This window comes from Zophobas morio, unplaced genomic scaffold (genome assembly GCF_036711695.1).
Source record: "Zophobas morio isolate AGI-343-1 ecotype UQ-CSIRO unplaced genomic scaffold, CSIRO_AGI_Zmor_V1 ptg000026l, whole genome shotgun sequence".
Classification (NCBI taxonomy): Eukaryota; Metazoa; Arthropoda; class Insecta; order Coleoptera; family Tenebrionidae; genus Zophobas; species Zophobas morio.
Genome location: NW_026972131.1, coordinates 4,108,451 through 4,135,973, shown reverse-complemented (window position 1 = coordinate 4,135,973; position 27,523 = coordinate 4,108,451). Strand labels below are relative to the sequence as shown.

The 27,523-nt window shown below is 30.7% G+C and overlaps 1 protein-coding gene across 4 annotated transcripts in view; it reads right to left on the bottom strand.

Annotated features, from left to right (window-relative positions):
* LOC135136262 (putative epidermal cell surface receptor) overlaps positions 1-26,939 on the bottom strand; it is a 45,838-nt gene extending 18,899 nt beyond the window's left edge. Inside the window, exon 1 of one of the 4 annotated variants that reach the window (XM_064065466.1) lies at positions 26,411-26,939. In XM_064065466.1, the coding sequence (XP_063921536.1) occupies positions 26,411-26,537 (127 nt within the window). In that variant the 5' untranslated portion in view covers positions 26,538-26,939. The remainder of the gene's footprint in view (positions 1-26,410) is intronic. The other 3 variants (XM_064065464.1, XM_064065465.1, XM_064065467.1) reach the window with 3 other exon arrangements.
* Between the last annotated feature and the right edge of the window lie 584 nt (positions 26,940-27,523).

Here is a 27,523-nt window from a genome sequence, read left to right as displayed (position 1 = left end):
TAACTAAAAAATTAATAATGTCTTCAAAATACTCTACGGTTGATAGATCGTAATCAGTCGTTGGTTTTTTATCCCGGACATCTCTGAAATTTTGAATGAGGCAAACGCGATCGATGCATTTTAATGAAGCTTTATTTTGTCTGGAGGGAAATACGGGTAGACGTTATGTAAATTTATTTTGTCGTGATGAAACGAGTTTCAAACATTACGCAATATATTTTTCTGCAGTAATGTAATGCTCTGAACTGATCTTTCTTGCTAAGATGATTTATGATAGTTATTCAAAATGTAGAAGTTTCAATTTTACATACAAATGATTTGATTCAATGAAATATCATTCGATACATCCTATGCATCTTAGAGTGTATTCTGTAACAAAAATAAGATTTGCTTTTTAATTTAAAATATATACATACATACATTCTTCATTTGAATATACATAAGCATGATATCTCGTAAGTTTCAAATGAAACGTTCTTCGCACAATTTTATGATGACGTCATCAACTTTTCAGTGGGAGCAAATATAATCAGTTTTAGTACAAATTAGAATTAGAGAAACCATTTTTAATTTATTTTAATTATTCTAGTAAATAAAAGTATATTATAAAAGCACAAATAACACTCTATCTTGAGTCATGCCCCTAACAAACATTTATTTAAACATTTTTGAAATGACGTCATTAACTATTCTGTAGCGGAAGAGTAAATTCATTTTTAATCGATGTTTTGCAACTATTAAATCAACGTTAGCGTTTTGTGTAGAAAATAGTTTTTAAATATACAAAAGTGGCCATTCATCCGATGGACTCCATTTTAATGCCTCTTTATGCCATGTCATTAAAATTAGAACATCAGATTATGGTTAAAAATTAGATTATGTGAAAAAACAAGGCAGAATAAAAAACTGACGGATATGTTCCACACTGTTGTGATTTTAGTCCTATAACAGTGACTATGAAATATTTTTTATCGCTACAAAAGGTTGACAAAAGGAACTGATTATAATTTTTTTTTATATATATATATAAATGATAAATATTCATCAATGGCCCTCATAAAAATGTACTCATAATTAATACGTAAATATACCATAAATTATAAAGAGGATCTGCTTTTATTTTGTCCTTGTATCCTGCATTAATTAACAACGAAACGAAGAAAAAGTTTGTTTTATTTTTTTTTATTCGGTTTGTCGGTAGAGTTTTTAAAAAAATGTTTTGATATAGTAGTGGCAAACAAACAGAAGTGGCAGATCTAACTTTTAAGACCGTAATAGTAAAAGTATGAATTTCTCTCAAATAATGTTTATTACTGTTCTATTTATGAATAAACGTCTGCACAGGAGAGAGATGAAGATGAATCAAGTGAAGCAGTATTGAAAATAGGGTTAGACTAGGTAGACAATAACACAATGGAAGGATAATAAAGATTATTTGACAGAAGTTCATTTTTTATGGTAATCCTGTTGCCACTATATTTATTTATGACTATTTTTTGAATGTTTTGGGAAAGATATATTGTCCAGAAAGACATATATTCTAATTTGTCTAGTTACCGTTTTACCTTACCCTCCCCTATGTACTGTAAAATTATATCATAGGTTCAGTATACATTTTTTTCTTAATTAAAATGATTAAAATCTAAAATTAATTTACTGCTACTGTGGGATGTAACACTGAGAACTTGGAAATTACGTAACAAGACCGTTCCTCTAGCGAAAATTTCTCAAGTTTGTGATTATCAGAGTTCATTCTCATGCGACAACTTGTACTTTCGATGTCGTTTACGTTGTTAGTACACTAATATTTTGTTTGGTAGTTGTAATATGATAAATTATGTTGTTTCCGATTTATTAATCCGTTATGGTTATTACAAATGTTGGTATGAGTGAAAGACCGCAACAAAATGCATCAATTTATTATTAATTTTCTTTCTCTCGTGGGCTAAAATATCAATTTATGCACCATAAATTATAAACATTATTAACTTATATGATGGTATTTGCAATGTGAAAAGTTGCCAGACTACAAGATTTTGAAAGACCAATTTCGTGTTTTGTTATTTATGAACGATATAATGTAAAATGTGTGTCTGAACAAATGTCACAGCCGAAATCCTTTCTAACCGGCGTTTCCGTCAAACATAAAATTTTCAGTGTAAAGCAATCGTTATTTATGTTTTAAGAACAAAATATATTTTTATTTTAAATTTAAATTACAATATTGTCACAATCGAGTTCTTTTTTTTTTTCGATTGTCAATATTGTCTAACAACTGATTTTTACAAAAAACGAGTTCAGTTTAAAGAAGAAGAAGAGTACTTTCTTCCGGTCTGTCAGACATTACAGAACTAGCAAGTAAAGCGAAATCTGTCGCCACAAAAATCAAAAGAAATTTGCTAAAATGCGTATCCAAGATTTGAAGATTATCCACAAATTATCAGAAAATGTTCTAGTGGCTGATTTGGCACATTTATTCCCCCAACAAATGAAATCCGACTACGATGTGATCTTATTATTTCATGATCAAATCCGTATTAAACGTATATATCTTCCAAGAAAACAGAGGGTGGGTGGGCGGGGCAGTATTTTATAAGATATGACTGATTTTGCCATTTTTGACCATTTTTAGACCATTTTCGAAAATTAGGTAGACATTTTCTTGTCGATTTCGACATCCAGAAGTCATTTTAGGCTTCGTTTTTTCGAAAATTTCTATCGTTATCTTGATTAGATAAGACTGTTTGTTTATGGCAAATGACATATCTTCCAAGAAAACAGAGGGTGGGTGGGCGGGGCGAGTATTTTATAAGATATGACTGTTTTTGACATTTTTGAACATTTTTTAACCATTTTCAAAAACTACCTATACATTTTCTTGTAGATTTCGACATCTAGAAGTCATTTTAGGCTTCGTTTTTTTCGAAAATTTCTATCGGTATCTTGATTAGATAAGACTGTTTTTGGCAAATGACATATCTTCCAAGAAAACAGAGGGTGGGTGGGCGGGGCGAGTATTTAATAAGATATGACTGATTTTGACATTTTTGACCACTTTTTAACCATTTTCAAAAACTACCTCTACATTTTCTTGTAGATTTTGACATCTAGAAGTCATTTTAGGATTCGTTTATTCGAAAATTTCTATCGTTTCTCCAAAATCGCCAATTGAAATATAGAAATTTTTACTGTTCGAGTGGCAAATCGTATAAAAAGCAAATTTACAGTTAGCGCTTTTTTTACTTTTTTCACATCCTAGATTTTATTAGTTTCCACTCCCATTCCATAGAAGAAAATAATTGATATATCCAAATACATAAAATTACGCGTACTTTAAACAAGTTATTTGGACAAACGCCTTCTGGAAGTCGAGATAAATGGCATCTACTTGCTTACGAGTGTCAATTGCTTTTGAAACAAATTGTGAAAATAGGCCAAATTTGTAATGGTGGAGGGTTTTTCAATACAGTCATGCCTTCTTGAAGACAGGACATATTGATCCTATTTTCCAAATATCAGGAGAAACAGCAGGGCGGAAGCAACGAAAATGCTTGCACAGTCTCTTAGGAGGAAGCTTGTAATACCGTCGTATCCCATAGTTAGTGAGTTTTTGCAGCTACGTAAGACAGACAAAATTTCTTCAAGAGAAATAAACTTGACAGTCACCAGGGCAGCAGGACTAATTATCATATTATTGAGAGTGGATAAATTAGGGTCTGAGGCTTTGTAGACACTATTGAAATAATCAGTAGAACCACCAACAATTAAGTTTGGAGAATTAAGTTCTTCATTGTTATATTTCATCTGCCCAGGAATTCGACAATTTCCTTTTGTACTATTAATAAATGTCCAAAAGTTTTTGGGGTTAGTGGATAGTTGGTTTTCAATACTAGAAGTATATTGTTTGTACGCGATTCTAATTAAATCTTTAATAAGAGAACGATGTTGTTTGAAGATATTGTAATGGTGAATTTTGCCATATTTTTACTTCCCGAGCGTAAGCAAATCGAGTCCATCGGCCGACTCTCTACTTTTACGTTTTCTCGATCTTTCATGACCCCTAGAAGACGAAGAATTAGGTCTCTCATTTCCGTCTGTCTGTCTGTCTGCCGTCCCGGATTTTTATTAGACAGATAACCTCCGAAAGTACTGGACCGATTGTTGTGAAATTTTGTACTTAGATTAGGAATATCATGTAGATGGTAAAACGCTAACCAAAATTTGTCTAATCATCCCCACCACTAATGCGATGACGTCACTTCAAAATTGTACATAGTAAATGGGTTTTAAATTGTATAAAATAACATAGTTCTAAACATGTAGTTTACGACTGTGAATTGAGTTTTTACCCGAAACGTCCAGATTTTTGGGAAAAAAATCAAAATTATAAAACAACATTTTGCAATTTAATTTTGAATCTGCTAACCCGAATGTTTTGAAATGTTGCAGATGTTTTAAAGAGCATCATAAATCTTTAGTGAAAATATATTTGGTTATCCCCTCCAAAAACTTGATGACGTCAGCTCAAAAGTTTGTCGAATAAATCCTATCTAAAATGTACAAAGTATGATGAGTCTGTGTTTGTGATATATCACTCCATTTAATCAGGAACTCCAGAACCGAATGTTTTGAAATTTACTGCGAAAAAAAACATAATAGACATGCAGTCGTCACGTTTCCGACAGCGAGGGAAGTACTGTCTAAACTCTTTAGACCAATTTTTTTATTCTGCACTAGTACCATAAACTTCAAAAGCAGAAATTGGGATTGAAAACCTGATAGAAAAAAAAAGAAATTCTTACACCAACATCAAATGAGTAAATTCTGGAGTCATATTAGCAACTTAAAGAAACATTCTGGAATACCTTTGCAGATGAATTACCTTAATCGAATAGTTGATAATCCAAAAGATATTCTTAATGCTTTTGTTGACCACTTTAGACCAGGGTTCACTCGTTCTTCCAATGTCAATTCGAATGCGTTTGTTGATGAGCCTATGAATGCTACTATACATATAGTCTTTGTTAACGAGTCAGATACTCTTACGGCGTTGAAAAAAATTAATCCTAACTTAGCTTCTGGTTTTGATAATATTCCTTTTTTTTACTTAATAACTGTGAAGCCGCTTTTGCTTATCCGTTATCTATTATTTTTAACTTAATAATTAAAACTTTATCCTTTCCTGATATGTGGAAATATTCTATTATCACTCTTGTTTTTAAAAAGGGCAAAATGGATGATAGTGTCAACTATCGTCCCATCTCACTTATATCTAATTTTTCAAAACTTTTTAAAATTTTTCTTTCTAAGTTTTTATTTTTTCATGTAGTGCCAAAATCAGTCTTATCTTATCAAATACTAGCCCCGCCCACCCACCGTCTTCTCATTCTAACGATTAATTTTATTTCTGTTCAGTATAAGGTTATTCATTTTATTCAGATTCCATAAAATCAATCACTGAAAACGAGATTGGGTGGGTGGGTGGGTGGGGCTAATTATGTTTTTCTGTCAAGTGGGAGGGGAAACTAATAATAGAAACCGAAAATGACTTCCGGATATCGAAATGTGTAAGAAAATGTCTTCAACTCTTCAACTAATTTTCGGAAATAGTTGAAAAATGGTCGAAAATGTCAAAAGTGCCAAAAACAGTCAAATCTTATCAAATATTAGCCCCTCCCACCCGCCCCCTATTTTCTTAGAGGGTATGTTATTTGCCAAAATCAGTCTCATCTTAGCAATTTCTGTTCAGTATAAGATCATTCATTTTACTCAGATCGGATAAAGTCAATCGCCGAAATGCAGACAGGGTGGGTGGGCGGGGCTAATTATGTTCTTCGGTTGAGTGGGAGTGGAAACTAATAATAGAATCTAGGATGTAAAAACATTTAAGAAAATCACTAATCGTAACATTTTTTGTTATATGTAGTAAGTATTTGTTATAAAATTTATTTCTTATTTCATGCACCTAACCTTATTTAACCTAATGTGATCTGACCTGTCCTGACTTCTCTCTTGTCCCAAATAAACAAATTTTAAACATTTCTGTAAATATATAAAAACTACAAAGTACATTCTTACAACGATTGTATTTTGCGAAACAAAAATTAATAATAATTTCCTTTTTTGTCTACAAAATATTAATACCGAGCTATTTTGACGAACTGTAAGAACTGCTATATTTCAATTAGCGATCTTGGAAAAACAGTACGAATTTGTGAAGAAACGAAACCGAAAATGACTTTTGGAAATTGAAGTCTGCAAGAAAATATCTTCAACGAATTTTCGAAAATATTTAGTTGAAACATTGTCGAAAATGCCAAAAGTGCCAAAATCAGTCTTATCTTATCAATTGCTATATTTTGCCTTTTTTTCCTAATATACTTAGTATTCTTTGAGCAACACGATGCTCAAAAACATGTTTTAATTACTTGTAAAGAAATAAGTATTTTGCAATTAAGCTTCGCCCCTTTGGTTCACAGCGAATAAAAAAAAATCATCACAATTGAGATAGGGCGGGTGGGCGGGCTTACATTTTGCCTTTTTGTTTTAATATGTGTAGACTTCGTTTCACAATATGAAACTTAAAACTTGTTTAAAATGGAAAATTTGTATGGGAATATACATTTTGCAATTAGGCTCGGCCCCATAATTGCATAATCCAGATTTTCTTGTAAAAACGTACTATGTTTAAGTGTTTTGTTGTGAAAAGATGGATATGTACTTATATTATGAAAAAAAAAGGCAAAATATAAAACCCCGCCCACCCGCCCTATCCCAATTCTGATGATTTCTTTTTATTCGTCGTAAGCCGAGGGGTGGAGCTTAATTGAAAAATCCTTATTTTTCTACGAGAAATTACCATGTGAAACATGTTCTTCAGTGATGGTGTTGCGCAGAGAAAACTATATCTATTGAGTAAAAAAAATATAAATAAATAAAAAATAAGCCTCACCCATCCCTCTAGATCTCAATCGTGATGAAATTATTATCTAAAACATGTTTTTGAGTACCGTGTTGTTCAAAGAGTACTATGTATATTAAGTACACAAAAAAGCCAAAGATTAAGCCCCACCCACTAAAAAACTAATAAACTTTAATAAATTGATGGATAAAAGATTATCTTGAACTTATTTTAATTGACGAAAACATTTTTTTTTTGCTTCTATATAATATTATAAAATTTTTGCCTTTTTTCTGGATATACGTAACTGTTTAAGTAATTCTCAACATGGATTTATTAAAGGAAGATCGTCAATTATCAAGTTAGTTTGTTTCACCCAATATGTGTCTGAGTCTTTTGAAATTAAACAAGCTGATGTGGTGTGTACTGACTTTTCGAAGGCGTTTGACTGAATTGACCATTCTATCTTATTAATTAAATTATGTAGCTTTGGGTTTTCTGATAGCTTAGTGAAGCTGATTAAATCTAACTAATAGGGAGAATGCAATGTGTAAGTACCTTGGCCACATTTTCGACAAAGTTCCTGTCTTATCTAGCGTTCCACAAAGTTTTATCTTAGGACCACTGTTTTTTGCCATATTTATTAATGATATAGTAAAAAGAATCGGTTCTGAAGTGTTATTTCTTGCTGATGATCTAAAAACGTTTAGGCTCATCTTCTAATTATGACTGCTATTTACTTCAAAAAGATATTGATTAATTTTATAACTGGAGTGCTTGTAATAGCCTTCCTGTTAATTTAGATAAATGTCATGTAATGATCTTTTCAAACAGAAACTTTGTCTTAATCAATAACTATACCATCAGAACTGCAATTTTAAAACGCGTTGATTAGGTACTTAAAAGATTTAGGCATTTTGTTTGATTCCAAACTTACAAAGTATTTTTTGGACTAGTACAAATAATTATGATTTTATGTTCGTTTTCAAACCAGTGACGAATATAAGGTCTCTAAACAGAAACGATTATTATTTAACCAATAAACCAATTAATTAATAGATAATTTTCTATGTTTTCAAAGTGATGAAAATAATAAAACTTAATAAAGATATTTATTTCGCTTATACACATAGCTCTTCCACTTTTATTATTTGAAATTTTAGATTAGAAATTTTAAATCTTATAGAAGAAAAATAAGTCAACTAAAGTATATTTGCTACTAACAACGAATGCATCTATAAGTTTATACATGTCACATCATAAATTAGATGAAATTCTAACATCAATGTTTCATTTAATTGCCGTTTATCTCGACGATCTACATTTAGTATTCTCTCACACCGTAGTTCCTCTAAAACAAATAATATAATGAAATATGCAAATTATCATATATAGCAGTGAAAGTTTTAGGTGATGTCGGCTGCAGCCAACAATGAACACGAACCTACCATTGTTTATTTTGACCTATATTTGATTGTTAAATTGCTTCTTACACCACCAAGTTGTGTTGCTGTTTAAATGATCATTGTTGGGTAAATAATTATGCGCACATTTATGAGACAAGATATTCCCTTCATCGTAAGTAAACTGCTTTTTTGATTTTTAATTATATATACTTTTTTTCAGTTTAGAGAGTGAATATATCAGTAATAAAACACTGTATGGTACACCTAGTGGAATTACAAACATTAGTAAGTAGCATTATTTTATTATCGACGGTCAATTACAGACAGTAACCTTCAAAAGGTCATTAACATTCAACAACATGAACATTTCTCTATTGTAAACTTCTACCTATATACTTTCTAGATAAATTTCACTGAAGTGATGTGTCACATTAACACATTCTAAATGAGACTTAATTTTAATGTCTCAAAATACTTTTCTTAGTATCTCCACAATCACAAATGCAGAATATAATTCACAATTTGAAAAATACACTAAAATTAATATTTCGCTTTTACACGCTTCCATAAAAATGTTGCAAATTAAATTGTTAATGGCTGTCTAACTGCCAATGATATATTTGACCTAGAAAAGCTCGAAAGTAAGAAGTTCAGTTACAATCACTTAAGGCATGGAAGAAAGTATAGACTGTTTTTGATATAGCTAATAAAGATCGGACTTTTACCCGCGTTTTAATATACTTACTAAGAACTATTGTAAATATCGTGGTTAATTTATAATTTATGAGAAACCGATGACTTCAATAGTGAGTCGGTAGGGAACACTATTTACATAATCGCTAGTTGATCTACTAACATCGTTTTGCAGGTACGTTATTTGTGATAAAATTACCAGCTGGAAAATAAATTAGCACAATAATTAAGTTAATAATGTATGTAATTAATCTTGAGTGTTCGCCGAGTCTTATGCGGGTTACTCGGTTGACCCACCGCACAAATCTCCGCGTACGTTCGCATCCTCAAAAATTATTTCTTTTGCAGGTTTATTCAGTGGGTGACTATCCTCATTTGCGCGAATATTTTATGGAATTTCCGTTATTCAAAATTCTTTTGGAGATGACTCAACTGGCGAAAAAATGATGAAACAATCAAACATTAAACGTTTGTGTTTATTCATGTTTATGTTTCAAGGAGCGCATCTAGATTTTTGAGCAAAAATAAAAAATCGTGAAAACACCAGAACTCGAAGTTTTATAGTTTAGAGTAATTGATCGTCATAGGTGCCGACCCCGTGCCCCACAAAAGTTGATAAGTAGGTAGCAAATTGATATATTTCTTTAGTCTGGAGTAATTATTATTTGCGACTCCAGAAGTCATGTTATAACTGTACTGTATACTGTAACAAACCTCACTTGCCAAGAGTTATTATGTTATTTATTATTATATCGGGCGTTCAACATAGTTTTTATTTGTAATCGAGTCATCCGTGGGATTGAAAGGATTGAATCTGCATCTCTTCTCTAAAACAATATATTTAATGCTTCAATAAAACACTAAGTTCAAACTTCAAACTTTTTTTACATCACTGCAAGATTTCAGAGCATTCGGTGTCCCAGTTTCAAAGTTAAATTGCAAAATACTGTTACACCATTTAGATTTTTTTTCAAAAATCTGGATGTTTAGGGGAAAAACTCAACACTGATTCATACACTACAAGTGCAAGATTATCTTATTTTATAAAATTAAAAACAAACTTATTGTTACGTTGATCGGTGATTAAAAATCGACATGGGTAAAACTCAACCATTTATTTCTTAATATTTTAGTTTTCTTTTATATTCTAAATTAAAATATAAACTCAGATAAAATGTTATTTCCAAATTAAACTCAGTGTTATAGGGTTTATTTCCATTAAGTCGATGATATCCATGGTCCATTATAATGCGGAGTATCGATGACTTATGTACTTCGAAATTCCGAGGAAAGTGTAGACAAAATAAAAAAGATTTTCAACTGATTATATTTCGTCAGCGGAGTCGTACCAAACAAGACTTAATATTGACGACATTTCCGGAAAATTCAAGACATAATATTTTAGAAGGGGAATACCAGAATTTTCGAGTACATTCTAAGAGATTCTAAAATTGGAAGTGACATTCTAAAGATTAGTTGGAAAAAAAAAACTAAAATTAATTTTTGTTACTGAAAAATTACCTTAGCTGAATAAGTGGTCCAACTATTTAAAATAAATTGTTTTTTGATACATTATCACTTTATAATCTAGAGCAGTTAACCTTAATTAACACATAATAAAATATCAAATGCTGAACCTGTCCCAATTAAAAAAATACTGAGGAAGTATATTTGAAAATTAATTAATAATAACAAGACCAGTTAGTGATTTTTACCTAGAATTGTGCATAAAATCATTAACACCTGCATGTGTATTATTCAGGAGACACACTTGATTACAAGGTTATGATAATTTTCAACATTTATAACTAGAGGAAACAGTAGAACACAATATTTTGATTTTTTTTTAATATAAATTTTTCAATAAGTATTTGACTTAAATTTAATATCAAATCTCACAACATTATAATAAAGCACTCGTAGTTTCAAGATCTTTTGGAATACAGTTAAATTTTGTTTTTAAAATAAATGTTTGTCTTAATCACTTTTCAACTAAAGGACAACAATATCGCATCAGCTACTAGTTAAAAATCTGAAAATCCGAAAAGAGAACAAAATTCTCCCAAAATAATAAGGAAATATACAGTGCATTATTAAAAAAATTGGTCGAAGGTTATTTCGACACAACTTCCCCCGCCCTTGAATTCAGCCCAACTAATCCCACTTCTTTGAAAGATTATAAAAAAACGCGATTTTTCTTTTCTGATAGCCTCTATAAAGTAAAAACCGGTAGCAATTTTTTTGACTTGAATTTTTCACTTCATTTTTTTTATTATTTAGTTGTTCGATCTGCAATTTTTGGATTTTGCTATTTTTCGATTTGAGGTGTGGGAGTTTTCAATTTTTAATTTTGCAATTTTTCGTTTCGGTTTTTTCTTTACTTTTTCAAAATTCGATTTTTCAAAGTTTTGATTTCATAATTTTTTATTTTTCTAATTTTTCGTTTCTCCAATTTTTTAATTTGCGACTTTCAATTTTTCATATTTTTTTTATTTCTTCCATTTTTAATTTTTTACGACCCTATAATTTTCCTTTCCATCAAACTTTCGATTTGACATAATTCGTTTCGGTTTTTTATTTTCGTCGTTCTTACAAATTTTCGATTTTTCAATATTCCGATTTTATAATTTTTTGCTTTTCTAATTCTAATTTTTTCAGTTGATCGTTTCTTCAATTTTCCAATTCGCAATTTTTCGTTTCAGTTTTTTTCTATATTTTTTCAATTATTCATTTTATCAGTGCCTTGATTTTATAATTTTTTGTTTAATTCTTCGTTTCTTCAATTTTTTGATTTTCGATTTTTCATTTTTTTTGTTTCTTCAGTTTTTATTTTTAAATTTTTCGTTGCGGTTTTATATTTTCTTTATTTTTACAAATTTTCGATTTTTCAATGTTCCGATTTTCCAATTCTAATATTTTCAGTTTTTCGTTTCTCCAATTTTTCCGATTAACAATTTTTCAATTTTTCATTTTTTTATTCCTTCAGTTCTTCGATTTGCAATTTTTGGGATTTTCAAGTTTAAATTTTTTAGTTTTTCGATTTTCCAACTTTTCTTCAAATTTTCGATTTGCCATGGTTCACTTAAGTTTTTTATTTTCTTTATTTTTACAAATTTTCGGTTCTGCAAGATACCGATTTTATAATTTTTTGCATTTTCAATTCCAATTTTTTTAATTTTTCCGATTAGTAATTTTTCAATTTTTCTTTTTTTTTGGTTTGTTTAATTTTACATGCAATCTTCGAGTTTTCATTTTTTAATTTTTCAGATTTTCGATTTTTCAACTTTTGGATGTTTCACTCTTTAGATTTTGTAATATTTCGATTTGAAATTTCATGAATTTTCAATTCTACAATTTTTCGTTTGGGCTTTTATTTTCTTTATTTTATCAATTTTTCGGTTTTTCAATGTTCTGACTGTGTAATTTTTCCTTTTTCAATGTGAGATTTATCAATTTTTGGATTATTCAATTTTTCAATTTGAGATTTTTTAATGTTTCGTTTTTTCAATATTAGACTTTTCAGTTTCATCATTTTTCAATTTTTCATTGCTTCAATTGTAGTTTTATTTTAAAAATTTATTTATTTATTTATTTATAAATAAAAATGCAGTAATTTAAAAAAAAATCACATTTTCCATTTCACGATTTTTAATTTTTCAATTTTTCGATTCTTCAGTATTTCATTTTCTCAAATTTTCGGTTTGCAATTTTCATTTCGGCTTTATATTTTCTTTATTTTTACAATTTTTCGATTTTTAGATTTTGCAATTTTTCAATTTGAGTTTTCAATTTTCAATTTTTTGATTTGCAGTTTTTCGTTTCGGTTTTTTCTTTATTTTTTCAATTACATATTCAAATTTTCATTGTTTTGATTTTATTATTTTTTGTTTTGCAATTTTTTATTTATCAAACTTTCGATTTGCCATGTTTCGTTTCGGTTTTTTGTGGTATGTATTTTTACAAATTTTCGATTTCTCAATGTTCTAATTTTATAATTTTTTGTTTTTCTGATTTTTGTTTTTCCAATTTTTATTTTTTCAATTTTTCGTCTTCAATTTTTCTGATTTACAATTTGTCTATTTTTTTTTGTTTCTTCAATTTTATCATTTTTAGAGTTGCATCTCTGCGAATTTTCATTTTTTAATTTTCCATTTGCAATTTCACGAAATTTCAATTTTTGATTTTTCAATTTTTCATGCCTTCAATTTTTGGTTTCGGTTTTTTATTTTCTTCATTTTTTCAATTTTTCGGTTTTTCAATGTTCTGATTTTATAATATTTCTTTTTTTTAATGTGAAAACTTTAGTTTTGGATTCTTTATTTTTCGATTTACAATATTTGGGACCTCAGTTTCTCGATTTGCAATTTTTCGATCTTGAAATGATACAGTTTTTCGACTTTTCAATTTTTCAATTCATTAATTTCTCCGATTTTTCATTCTCCATTTTTAGATTTTCAATGTTTTCGTTCTTTCAATTTTTAGATAAAATATTATAATTCCAGATATCTTCATTTTTAATTTTTCAATTTTTACATTTTGCTATTTTTCGATTTGAGGTGTTGAAGTTTTCAATTTTTAATTTTGCAATTTTTCGTTTTGGTTTTTTCTTTACTTTTTCAAAATTCGATTTTTCAAAGTTTTGATTTTATAATTTTTTATTTTTCCAATTTTTCGTTTCTCCAATTTTTTAGTTTGCGGCTTTCAATTTTTCATATTTTTTTTATTTCTTCCGTTTTTAATTTTTTACGACCCTATAATTTTCCTTTCCATCAAACTTTCGATTTGACATAATTCGTTTCGGTTTTTTATTTTCTTCGTTCCTACAAATTTTCGATTTTTCAATATTCCGATTTTATAATTTTTTGCTTTTCTAATTCTAATTTTTTCAGTTGATCGTTTCTTCAATTTTTCAATTCGCAATTTTTCGTTTCAGTTTTTTTCTATATTTTTTCAATTAATCAATTTATCAATGCCTTGATTTTATAATTTTTTGTTTAATTCTTCGTTTCTTCAATTTTTTGATTTTCGATTTTTCATTTTTTTGTTTCTTCAATTTTTATTTTTAAATTTTTTGCCACTGTAAGTTTTCTTTTTATCAAACTTTCAATTTGCCGTGATTCGTTGCGGTTTTATATTTTCTTTATTTTTACAAATTTTCGATTTTTCAATGTTCCGATTTTCCAATTCTAATATTTTCAGTTTTTCGTTTCTCCAATTTTTCCGATTAACAATTTTTCAATTTTTCATTTTTTTATTCCTTCAATTCTTCGATTTGCAATTTTTCGGATTTTCAAGTTTAAATTTTTTATTTTTTCAATTTTCCAACTTTTGAATTTTTCTTTTCTTCAAATTTTCGATTTGCCATGGTTCACTTCAGTTTTTTATTTTCTTTATTTTTACAAATTTTCGGTTCTGCAAGATACCGATTTTATAATTTTTTGAATTTCCAATTCCAATTTTTTTAATTTTTCCGATTAGTAATTTTTCAATTTTTCTTTTTTTTTTGGTTTGTTTAATTTTACATGCAATCTTCGAGTTTTCATTTTTAATTTTTCAGATTTTCGATTTTTCAACTTTTGGATGTTTCACTCTTTAGATTTTGTAATATTTCGATTTGAAATTTCATGAATTTTCAATTCTACAATTTTTCGTTTGGGCTTTTATTTTCATTATTTTATCAATTTTTGGATTATTCAATTTTTCAATTTGAGATTTTTGAATTTTTCGTTTTTTCAATATTAGACTTTTCAGTTTCATCATTTTTCAATTTTTCATTGCTTCAATTGTAGTTTTCATTTTAAAAATTTATTTATTTATTTATAAATAAAAATGCAGTAATTTAAAAAAAAATCACATTTTCCATTTTACGATTTTTAATTTTTCAGTTTTTCGATTCTTCAGTATTTCATTTTCTCAAATTTTCGGTTTGCAATTTTCATTTCGGCTTTATATTTTCTTTATTTTTACAATTTTTCGATTTTTAGATTTTGCAATTTTTCAATTTGTATTTTCAATTCTCAATTTTTTGATTTGCAATTTTTCGTTTCGGTTTTTTCTTTATTTTTTCAATTACATATTCAAATTTTCATTGTTTTGATTTTATTATTTTTTGTTTTTGCAATTTTTATTTATCAAACTTTCGATTTGCCATGTTTCGTTTCGGTTTTTTGTTGTATGTATTTTTACAAATTTTCGATTTCTTAATGTTCTAATTTTATAATTTTTTGTTTTTCCAATTTTTGTTTTTCCAATTTTTATTTTTTCAATTTTTCGTCTTCAATTTTTCTGATTTACAATTTGTCTACTTTTTATTTTTTTTTTGTTTCTTCAATTTTATCATTTTTAGTTGCATCTCTGCGAGTTTTCATTTTTTAATTTTTCAGTTTTTCGATTTTCCAACTTTTGGATCTTTCGCTTTTTCTATTTTGCAATATTTCCATTTGCAATTTCACGAAATTTCAATTCTGATTTTATAATATTTCTTTTTTTTTTTAATGTGAAAACTTTCAGTTTTGGATTCTTTATTTTTCGATTTACAATATTTGGGACCTCAGTTTCTCGATTTGCAATTTTTCGATCTTTCAATTTTTAGATAAAATATTATAATTCCAGATATCTTCATTTTTATTTTTTTGGCATAATTTAATACCCCTTTTTCTGATTTAATAACATTTATACACAATTTTTCACTTTTTCAATTTTACGATTTGAGAATTTTTGTAATCTGAAATTATTGGATTTTAAAACTCAATGTTTAACTCTTTTTTCAATATTTCGATGTTTGAATGTTACAGTTTTTCGACTTTATTTTTTGCATTTTACAATTTTTACGTTTTCCAGTTTTTCAACTCGATTCGTTTTTCCTTCTTTCCAAATTTTCGATTAATTAATTTTTCTCAATTTTCAAGTTCTTACATTTTTAGTTTTTCAATGTTTCGATTGTCCGTTTCTTCAGTTTTTCTATTTGCAATTTTTCATTTTTTTCAATTTTTCGATTTTTGAATTTTACGATTTTTTAGCTTTTCGAATAACAAAAATAGTAAAAATTGTAAAATTGAAAAATCAAAAATGAAGAACGAAAAAGTTTAAATTTTTACTTACGTTTGAGTAAAGATTCAGAGTTGGAATTTCTATGGATGTAATTTTTTGTCGATTTTATTAAAGGTTATGGTTTAATTAAAGGATCTTTCTTATAAAAAATGAAATTATGTGGATACTTTTTGCGGATTTACACCACAACTAACAGCGATTACGTATAGAATAATTCCGGCGCAACTTGACTGGGTTTATTCGATACTCGTTTGACTCGATTTGAATAAATAATCCTCGTTCCCGCAGCTGGCTTCGATTTAAACGCATACTCTCCTTCTAGAGCTTTCGTGATCGAGGTCTTTCTGGAATCCATCGCGACTTCTGCTTCCCGGCCTTTCTTTTGCGATCGCTACTCGGCCATTCTGACACCGCACGATGAATCATCATCGCCGTACATACTAGAACTCATGGGCGTCGTATGAGTTTCTTTCGTAACAATATAATGGTTGTAGCAAAAACAAATTGTAAATAAATTAAACAGAACGACGTTCTGCTGGGAAAAAATTAGTCGAAGGTTATTTAAAGAGAACTTCCCTCGTCCCTGAAGCGCAATCGAATAAACATAGCTTCTTCGAAAAATTAGAAAATTTATTAATTAACATATTTACGAGAATTCCACCAACACAAAGAAAATCTTGCTTTGTGTTGAATCAAATATATCTATACGACTAAAATACTGGTGGTGCTTGTTAATTATACTTTCAGTTCAACAGTGAAAATTTATTCCAGTAATTTGTCGTCTTATCGCCTCCATGTAATGATTAGTGAATGCTGGTAGAAAAGAATACTATCTTTCTCAGTTTCTTTTAGTTTATATCTTGCAAACAAAAACAACTAAAAACAAACGTTTAATTGTATTCCTTATCAATACGAATTTCTTTACAAACCTAAAATTTTGATCACTATCTATAGAAGTGTGTGAAGTCATCATTTCCTTAAAATACTAGGTGAAAAAAAAACAGAAGACATAGAATGAATCAACAATCACGTCAGAAGACGGTTGTCTGTGCGTGTTCTGACCTTAAAATAGCGTTGCCTAATCAATCGTTAAGTAATTGCTGGAGGCGTTTTAATTGAATTTTTTTCTTGGCGGTTCAAGAGATCTTCGGGAAGTCTTTAAAAATCCAGTCGTGATTTAACGTCAAGGTTGACTCGATTCGTGATCAGTTGTATTCTTCTTCGATGTTGAATGTAAACCCGTAATTTTCTATCGACAATCACGACGTCAAAAATTGCCACAAAAAACGACTATTGTTGAAAATTTGTTTGCTCAACCACAGTTGCCGCGTTGCTACTGAAGATGAGTTCATTTATTTCAGGGACTAGCACAAGGAAAGCAATTGCGAAAACTCACTTCGGCCTTTCCCTGACGCAAAAAATATTACCTAGGTATGTTCGAGGTGGTAATTTTGAAGTAATTTCGCTAGATAATTGCGATAAGTGCTTGCCTAATTTGCTTGGACGTCTCAATTTATATGAAATTTTATTAAGGTATAAATTGTTTACGTAATAAGGTTACAAGATACAAAAGATAAATGCTCGCTTAAAGTGATGTAATTGTTACATTCGTGTGGGAAGAAATGTAAAAGAAAAATGGTGTTTAAATTTCTGGCTTGTGAATGAATATCTAATATAATGAATTATACTCGCACTGTAAAGACTGTTTCACACAGAACGTAACGTAAAAATTACGCTTTAATAGATGACCTAAGTTGTATAATATTTTATTTAGACAAACAAGCTACAAAAGTGCCGTTTAGTCAGATCAAGTGTTTTAAATTTAAAACGTTTCGTTTAAAATAATCTAACTGTTTATATAACGCAGTTACGTTAGTTAACGTTTAAGTATAATCAATGTTAAATAACTACAGAAGGTCACCTAGTTTTGTCTTTTACTTACGTTGTGTGAACAACATTTTTTCTACGAATCCGAAATAGTAAACAAAACCGAGAACAAGGATTGAGAAAAGTGAACACTACAAAAAGAACACATAAAGTTGAACTACAATAAAACAAAGCAATTATTTATTAGTTTGTCATCTTGATTATAAATGTCATCATCAGGTAGTGACATTAGGGAAGCATCTGAGTCAGGCTCTGTCAGTGAAATTGCCGTATTTAAAGGGGTTGTACAAAAATTTACCATTTTTGACATATTCTAAGTTTCTTGTTGTCGAAATAAGTCTACACATATTAAGAAAAAATGACAAAATGGAGCCCCGCCCACCCGCCCTATATCAATTGTGGTCATTTTTTTTATTCATCGTGAGCCAAGAGGGCGAAGCTTAACTGCAAAATCCTTATTTCTCTACGAGAAATAAAAAAAAATGTTTTTGAATATCGTGTTGTTCAAAGAATACTACGTATATTAAGATAAAAATTAGGCCCACCCATACCTGCCCTGATCTAAATAATAATCAAGTTTTCATTCGTTGGTAGACCTAGGGGCGGAGCCTAATTGCAAAGTAATTGTAAATAGGCTTCCACCCTATATGTTCAAAGAACACTACGTATATTAAGATAAAAATTACGCCCCACCCATACCTGCCCTGATCTAAATAGTAATCAAGTTTTCGTTCGTTGGTAGACCTAGGGGCGGAGCCTAATTGTAAAATCCATGTTTTCTTAGAAAAATCTACCATTTTAAACGTGTTTTAAGTTTCTAAGAATAAAAAAGATTATCGCAATTGAGATGGGGTGGGTGGGCGGGGTTTATATTTTGCCTTTTTTTTCTTAATACACATAGTATTGCTTGAACAATACGATGCTCAAAAACATGTTTTCCTTGTAAAGAAATAAGTATTTTGCCAATAAAAAAATCATCACAATTGAGATAGGGCGGGTGAGCGGGCTTACATTTTGTCTTTTTGTTGTAGTATGTGTAGACTTCTTTTCACAACATGAAACTTAAAACATGTTTAAAATGGAAAATTTGTATAAGGAAATATTGATTTTGTAATTAGGCTCCCACCCTATATGTTTTAAGTTTTTTGTTGTGAAAAGATGGTTACGTACATTAAGAAAAAAAGATGCAAAATATAACCCCGCCCACCCGCCCTGTCTGAATTATGATGATTTTTTTATTCGTCGTGAGCCAAGGAGGCGAAGCTTAACTGCAAAGTCCTTATTTCCCTACGAGAAATTAAAAATATGTTTTTGAGTATCGTGTTATTCAAAGAATACTATGTATATTAAGAAAAAAATTAACCCAAGGATTAAGCCCCACCCATAACTGTCCTGATAGTAATAAAGTTTTCATTCGTTGGCAGACCTAGGGGCAGAGCCTAGTTGCAAAATCCATATTTCCTTACAAGAATGTACCATTTTAAGTTTCTAATAATAAAAAAAATCATCGCAATGGAGGTAGGGCGGGTGGGCGGGGTTTATATTTTGCCTTTTTGTCTTAATATGCATAGCATTCTTTGAACAACACGATACTCAAAAACATGTGTTTAATTTTTTGTAAAGAAATAAGTACGGTTAGGGACACGGAATTTCAAACGACAACCAACTTTCTGACATTTAAAAACATTGTAGTCTTATACCTTATTGTCATTATGATTGACAGGTTGTTTGAAATTTCGTGTTCCAAACTGTATTTTGCAGTTAAACTCCGCCCTCTTGGTTCCGGGCGAATAAGAAAAATCATCACAATTGAGATAGGGCGGGTGGGCGGGCTTATATTTTGCCTTTTTGTTTTAATATGTGTAGACTTCATTTTACAACATGAAACTTAATACATTTTTAAAATGGAAAATTTGTATAAGGAAATATCGATTTTGCAATTAGGCTCCGCATAATTGGAAAATCCTTATTTCCGTACAAAAATTTACCATTTTAAACGTATTTTGAATTTCTGCGGATAAAAAAATCATCACAATTGAAATGGGGTGGGTGGACGGGGTTTATATTTTGCCCTTTTTTCTTAATATGCATAGTATTCTTTGAACAACACGATACTCAAAAACATGTTTTTAATTTCTTGTAAAGAAATAAGTATTTTACAGTTAAGCTCCGCCCTCTTAGTTCAAGGCGAATAAGAAAATTCATCACATTTGAGAGAGGGTGGGTGGGCGGGCTTACATTTTGCCTTTTTGTTTTAATATGTATGTGTGGACTTCTTTTCACAACACGCAACTTAATACATGTTTAAAATGGAAAATTTGTATAAGGAAATATCGATTTTGCAATTAGGCTCCCTATAATTGCAAAATCCATACTTCCTTACAAAAATTTACCATTTTAAACGTGTTTTGAGTTTCTACTGATAAAAAAAATCATCACAATCGAGGGTGGGTGGGAGGGCTTTATATTTTGCCTTTTTTTCTTAATATACATAGTATTTTTTGGGGTTGTAGAAGAAAAGTGGAGGATTTAAGTTGATTGCTACAAAAATTTACCATTTTAGACATGTTTTAAGTTTCTTCTTGTTTCGAAATAAGTCTACACATATTAAGAAAAAAGACAAAATGGAGCCCCGCCCACCTGCCCTATCCCAATTGTGGTGATTTTTTTTATTCGTCATGAGCCAAGGTGGCGGAGCTCAACTGCAAAATGCTTATTTCTCTACGAGAAATAAAAAAAATGTTTTTGAGTATCGTGTTGTTCAAAGAATACTACGTATATTAAGATAAAAATTAGGCCCCACCCATACCTGCCCTGATCTAAATAATAATCCAGTTTTCATTCGTTGGTAGACCTAGGGGCAGAGCCTAATTGCAAAGTTCATGTTTCCTTACAAAAATTTACCATTTTAAGTTTCTAATAATAAAAAAGATCATCGCAATGGAGATAGGGTGGGTGGGCGGTGTTTATATTTTGCCTGTTTTTTCTTAATACACATAGTATTGCTTGAACAATACGATACTCAAAAACATGTTTTCCTTGTAAAGAAATAAGTATTTTGCAGTTAAGCCCCCTTGGTTCACGGCCAATAAAAAAAATCATCACAATTGAGATAGGGCGGGTGGGCGGGCTTACATTTTGTCTTTTTGTTGTAGTATGTGTAGACTTCTTTTCACAACATGAAACGTAAAACATGTTTAAAATGGAAAATTTGTATAAGGAAATATTGATTTTGTAATTAGGCTCCCACCCTATATGTTTTAAGTTTTTTGTTGTGAAAAGATGGTTACGTATATTAAGAAAAAAAAGATGCAAAATATAAGCCCCGCCCACCCGCCCTGTCTCAATTATGATGATTTTTTTATTCGTCGTGAGCCAAGGGGGCGAAGCTTAACTGCAAAGTCCTTATTTCTCTACAAGAAATTAAAAATATGTTTTTCTACCGCCCACGTTTTTTGGTTTTCTAATAGAGCTATTAACGCACGCAAATGACGTCACAGCAGTTCGTTAATAGCGGAAAGGCGTTCTTTAATAGATCTGGTGTAATTTAGATCGGTAAGATTGGTAGCAATGACGAGAAATGTCAGATGAATGTCAGTGGCAAATCTAATCTTAAAATTTCCCACGTTTCCGGACGCGTAACTTCTTCGCAAGACATTTTAACCAATTTTAAATTACAAAAACTCGAATTGATTCGAATTACAATTGTTGTTGTGAAAATTCGAACCTCAAATATTTCGTGGTTAGTGTCAGACCAACCCATCACCAACCACGACAAAAGTCCCCAGATTAAAAAAAATTCAAATTTCAATTAAATTTTGGGAAAAAACGTGTGCGATAGAAAAAATAGTATAAATAACTCGTTCATAAGGCCATTGAGGCACTCATCCTTTATATAACTCGCGGCTTCGCCGCTCGTTCTATAAACTTGGATTCGTGGCTCAATATTTGCCTTATGAAACTCGTTCTTTAATATACCATTTGAGTATCGTGTTATTCAAAGAATACTATGTATATTCAGAAAAAAATTAACCCAAGGATTAAGCCCCACCTACAGCTGTCCTGATCTAAATAGTAATAAAGTTTTTTTTCATTCGTTGGCAGACCTAGGGGCGGAGCCTAGTTGTAAAATCCATATTTCCTTACAAAAATTTACCATTTTAAGTTTCTAATAATAAAAAAAATCATCGCAATGGAGGTAGGGCGGGTGGGTGGTGTTTGTATTTTGCCTTGTTGTCTTAATATGCATAGCATTCTTTGAACAACACGATACTCAAAAACATGTTTTTAATTTTTTGTAAAGAAATAAGTATTTTGCAATTAAACTCCGCCCTCTTGGTTCAGGGCGAATAAGAAAAATCATCACAATTGAGACAGGGCGGGTGGGGGGGCTTACATTTTGTCTTTCTGTTTTAATATGTGTATACTTCTTTTCACAACGTGCAACTTAATACATGTTTAAAATGGAAAATTTGTATAAGGAAATATCGATTTTGCAATTATTAGGCTCCCCATAATTGCAAAACCCATATTTCCTTACAAAAATTTACCATTTTAAACGTGTTTTGAGTTTTTACGGATAAAAAAAAATCATCAAAAATGAGGGTGGGTGGGCGGGATTTCTAATTTGACTTTCTTTTCTTAATATACATAGTATTTTTTGAACAACACGATACTCAAAAACATGTTTTTGTAAAGAAATAAGTATTTTGCAGTTAAGCTCCGCCCCCTTGGTTCAGAGCGAATAAGAAAAATCATCACAATTGAGAGAGGGTGGGTGGGTGGGCTTACATTTTACCTTTTTGTTTTAATATGTATGTGTGGACTTCTTTTCACAACATGAAACTTAATACATTTTTAAAATGGAAAATGTTTATAAGGAAACATCGATTTTGCAATTAGGCTAACTATAAATACAAAATCCATATTTTCTTACAAAAATTTACCATTTGAAACGTGTTTTAAGTTTCTAAGAATAAAAAAATCATCATAATTGAGAAGGGGTGGGTGGGCGGGGTTTATATTTTGTCTTTTTTTCTTAATATGCATAGTATTCTTTAAACACGATACTCAAAAACATGTTTTTAATTTCTTCTAAAGAAGTATTTTGCAGTTAAACTCCGCCCTCTTGGTTTAGGGTGAATAAGAAAAATAATCACAATTGAGATAAGGCGGGTGGGCGGGCTTATATTTTGCCTTTTTGTTTTAATATGTGTAGACTTCTTGTCACAATATGATACTTGATACATGTTTAAAATGCAAAATTTATATCAGGAATGTATTTTCTTGCAAAAATCTACCATTTTGACCATGTTTTAAGTTTCTTCTAGTGAAAAGATGGCTATGTATATTACGAAAAAAAAAGGCAAAATAAAAACCTCGCCCACCCGCCCTATCTCAATTCTGATGATCTTCCTTATTCGTCGTAAGCCGAGGGGCGGAGCTTAATTCTAAAATGCTTATTTTTCTACGAAAAATTGCCATGTGAATTGTTGGCAGCAGAATTAATGTCTCTACATAGTATTCTTTGAACAACACGATACTCAAAAACATGTTTTGTTGTCTTGTAAAGAAGTAAGTATTTTGCAGTTAAGCTCCACCCTCTTGGTTCAGGGCGAATAAGAAAAATCATCACAATTGAGACAGGGCGGGTGGGCGGGCTTACATTTTGCCTTTTTGTTTTAATATGTGTAGACTTCTTTTCACAACATGAAACCTAATACATATTTAAAATGGAAAATTTTTATAAGGAAATATCGATTTTGCAATTAGGCTCCCCATAATTGCAAAATCCATATTTCTTTACAAAAATTTACCATTTTGAACGTATTTTGAGTTTCTACGGATAAAGAAATCATCATAATTGAGATGGGGTGGGTGGGCGGGGTATATATTTTGCCCTTTTTTCTTAATGTGCATAGTATTCTTTGAACAACACGATACTCAAAAACATGTTTTTAATTTTTTGTAAAGAAACAAGTATTTTGCAGTTAAACTCCGCCTTCTTGGTTCAGGGCGAATAAGAAAAATCATCACAATTGAGATAGGGCGGGTGGGCGGGCTTATATTTTGCCTTTTTGTTTTAATATGTGTAGACTTCTTTTCACAATATGAAACTTAACACATGTTTAAATTGGAAAATTTGTATCAGGAATGTATTTCTTGCAAAAATCTACCATTTTGACCATGTTCTAAGTTTCTTCTGATGATTTTTCTTATTCGTCGTAAGCCGAGGGGCGGAGCTTAATTGTAAAATGCTTATTTTTCTACGTTGGCAGCAGAATTAATGTATGTCAGTTCACAACGTGTTTGAAAAATGACAGCTATTGACTTGTTGTCGTAAATGTGAATTTGACAATATGTTGCCAACCTATTAAAAAAATATAAAAATTACAATCAGTAGGATACAGTTCAGTAACATTACAGTGCCAGGAACATACTTCAAATACTACCGTAGTTAGACTTAATTAATTATTAAAAAATAATCCGTTATAACAATGTAACAATGGTTAACGGTCAGTAGTTTTTCGTGGACATTTGATCGAGGACTGATTCTATTCCAACGCAAATTTAACATAAAACTACGAGCATGACGCCTCCATCCTCTAATGTCATTGGGTTTTATAGATCCAGTTCTACAGTAATTGCATTAAATTTATAGTATACGTAAGAAGTGACATAGTTTAGTGGCTGATATTCTAATAAGTGATGCCATTATCATAAATTTGGCAAAACCTTCATGTAAACAGCTAGCAATAACTAAATTAAAAAAAAATGAAGAAAATGTATTAAACCTAAGAAAGAAAAAATTGTTCGAAACTTATTTCGACAGAACTTCCCTCGTCCTTGATTTATCTATATGAAAGAGGATGACGTTATCAATTTTTTGAAGGGGATGAACAGATATATTTAATTAAAAATTTACCATGCTTACGGTAAGTTTAAAACGTCTGCAAGATTTCAAAGCATTCGGTGGTACAATTCCTGAATTAATCATTAATTTTTGAAGTCCCCTGTACAAGTAATTCTAAAAACTATATTTTTGCATATTTCAGAGAGGATTTATTCGGTAAAACTTTGAGATGACGTCATCAGTGTTTTGGGAGGGGATAAATGAATAAATTTTGCTTAACGATTTCCCATGATTACGGTAACCGAGCATTCGATTTTGCAGTTTCAAAGTTAAATTGTAACATATTGTTACACAGTTTTGATATCTTATTTTATTAAATTAAAAAAAAAACTTATTATTATAAATTTTGGAGATGACGTCATCCCACTGGTGATGGGGATGACTAGTCAAATTTTAGTTATGATTTAACCATCTACATGATACGATATATCAAAAACATGTCAAACAAATTATATTTACATATTTTTCATTCGTTTGCTGCAAATATAATGTGTATATTTTTTCGTATACAGGTTTAGAAACGAAACACCTTATATATATTGAAAACATTTGTCACAAAGTACTATGCTGTCATACTGACAAGAGTTAAAATGAAACACACGTATTTAAACCTTCCAGCGGCCAGTGACCAGTACGATTATCGTCCACGAAATCTCTCAGACGTGTTTAAAAGATTACACCAAAAAGCCATACGAATAATTTTCTTTTTTTATAAACCGTGTCAACAACTTAGATCTCGCCAGAACCTCTAGGGAAAAATCCTAGTCACAAGAGCTGAGTTCAATGCCAGGCCAGTATTTGCCCGCAGGCTTGAGTGTAAGGCCATGAAAAAACGAATTGCGGATTACGTATGACACGAATGTGGATACAAATTTGATTCGCGAATCTAGAACGATAAATTAAATCGAAATCATTATTTTAACATCGGTTAAATGTGAAGGCAAAAGCAGCGGAACAGGATGCTGTTAATTTGTGATTTGATAGAAAAAAGTTTCATTGAAATCAGAAAAGCGGAAAATGATTTCGTCAACCCGTAGAGTATTGACGTCGACAAAAAGAGTTCGTTATTAAAAAAAAGAAAAAGTAATTTGCTGAATTCTTCTGGTGTGAGATCTTTCACTGAATGAAATTGCGTAGGGGAATTTTACATTAATCATAATAATAGTCGAGAAGTTCGTTTTCGGGTTCGGTTTAGAGCGTAAGCTTACTACTTTGACTATGAACTTACTTCTTGAATAAGGCACACTTCATTACAACCTAAATTATGAATCAGCGAATGTAGGTCATTATTAATAAGTGATTATAACTGTATACATATCTTGAAAGTGGATACTGCAAATACCACGGAAAATAAGAGCGACATTTCTCCTTAAGCTCATATCGGTTGTTTTTTCAAAGATATTACGTTTGAAGTTTGACGTAAATAACTAATCCTTTTTGCAGCAGGATCAGGAAGTAACGTAAACAAAAGTATGACATTTGAAGGTTGGTCTCATGCGGCAAACTGCTTACGCTGTGTTTACAAACAGTACGTCATAAATGAGTTTCTTGTAAACCTACCATTATGTCCATTCGCCAAGATGCAATTTCCTGCTTGCGTACCATCGGGACATTCATTCCCACATGTCCAGTTCACAAACACCACCGCCACCAGCACAAACACTGTTTGTCTTCTTATCACTACCATCGTCTAGTCAGTCACTTCACAACACAAAAATCACTCAAAGTGTCGAAAGGCGAGTCGCCGCTAGAACAGCACGAGCGTCGTTAGATCACATCACTAAAAAATTCTTGTGAATGTTGGGTCTGCGGCCGGTCAGCGGTCTGCACCATGAGCCATGGTTGGCCTCCGCCAAGCTTCCAACCTACCTTCCAACTATAGTGTGCGATAGTGGGGCCGTAGCAAACGAACGTTATTCGAAGAAAGCGACATTCACCTCAACAGTTATCTACCGTACGAATAAATTGGGCTTCTTGTGCTAGATAGAGGTCGAAGAAAAGGTGGATGGTCGGGGTTGCGCCAGGGATTGCGGTGGTTTTAACTTGGTTAAGATGCGAGTTAACGAGCGTATCTTTTATTTCCAGAGACCCATATCCCCTCCTTGTGAGGCTCAGGTAGTTTCACTACGCGCTCACCTGTGCTACTCACCTTTTAATTTCACGTCGTGCAGTAATCTTTGGATGATGGAGACCCGACTCACCTGATGCCCTGGCACGAATACCGCGATGGGAAAAAACACCGCCTATGATGTAACAACAGGGAAATGAATCAGTAACGGCATAAATTACAGGTGCCACAAAAATCCCCATTCACAAAATTGTTCTATATACTGTCAAACAATGCAAAAAACTGATGATAATAATAATAATAATAATTCATGCCGATATCTGGATACACAAATTTACATACGTCAACAATGAAAATACATAACAAATAACAGTCAATTGTGGGTTAAATATATGTACAAGATATATACTTAAAATTTATGACAAAGGTATTCTTCTACACTGTAAAATATTTAGTGATTAATAAATTTTTATACAGTGAAAAATTTTATGCTATAATAATTCACACTATTATGTCTAGTTGCATATGCATGATTTAATGCATTATAAATTGCATTACGTTTTCTTGCATACATCAATCACTGATGTTTATACATGCATGGAAAA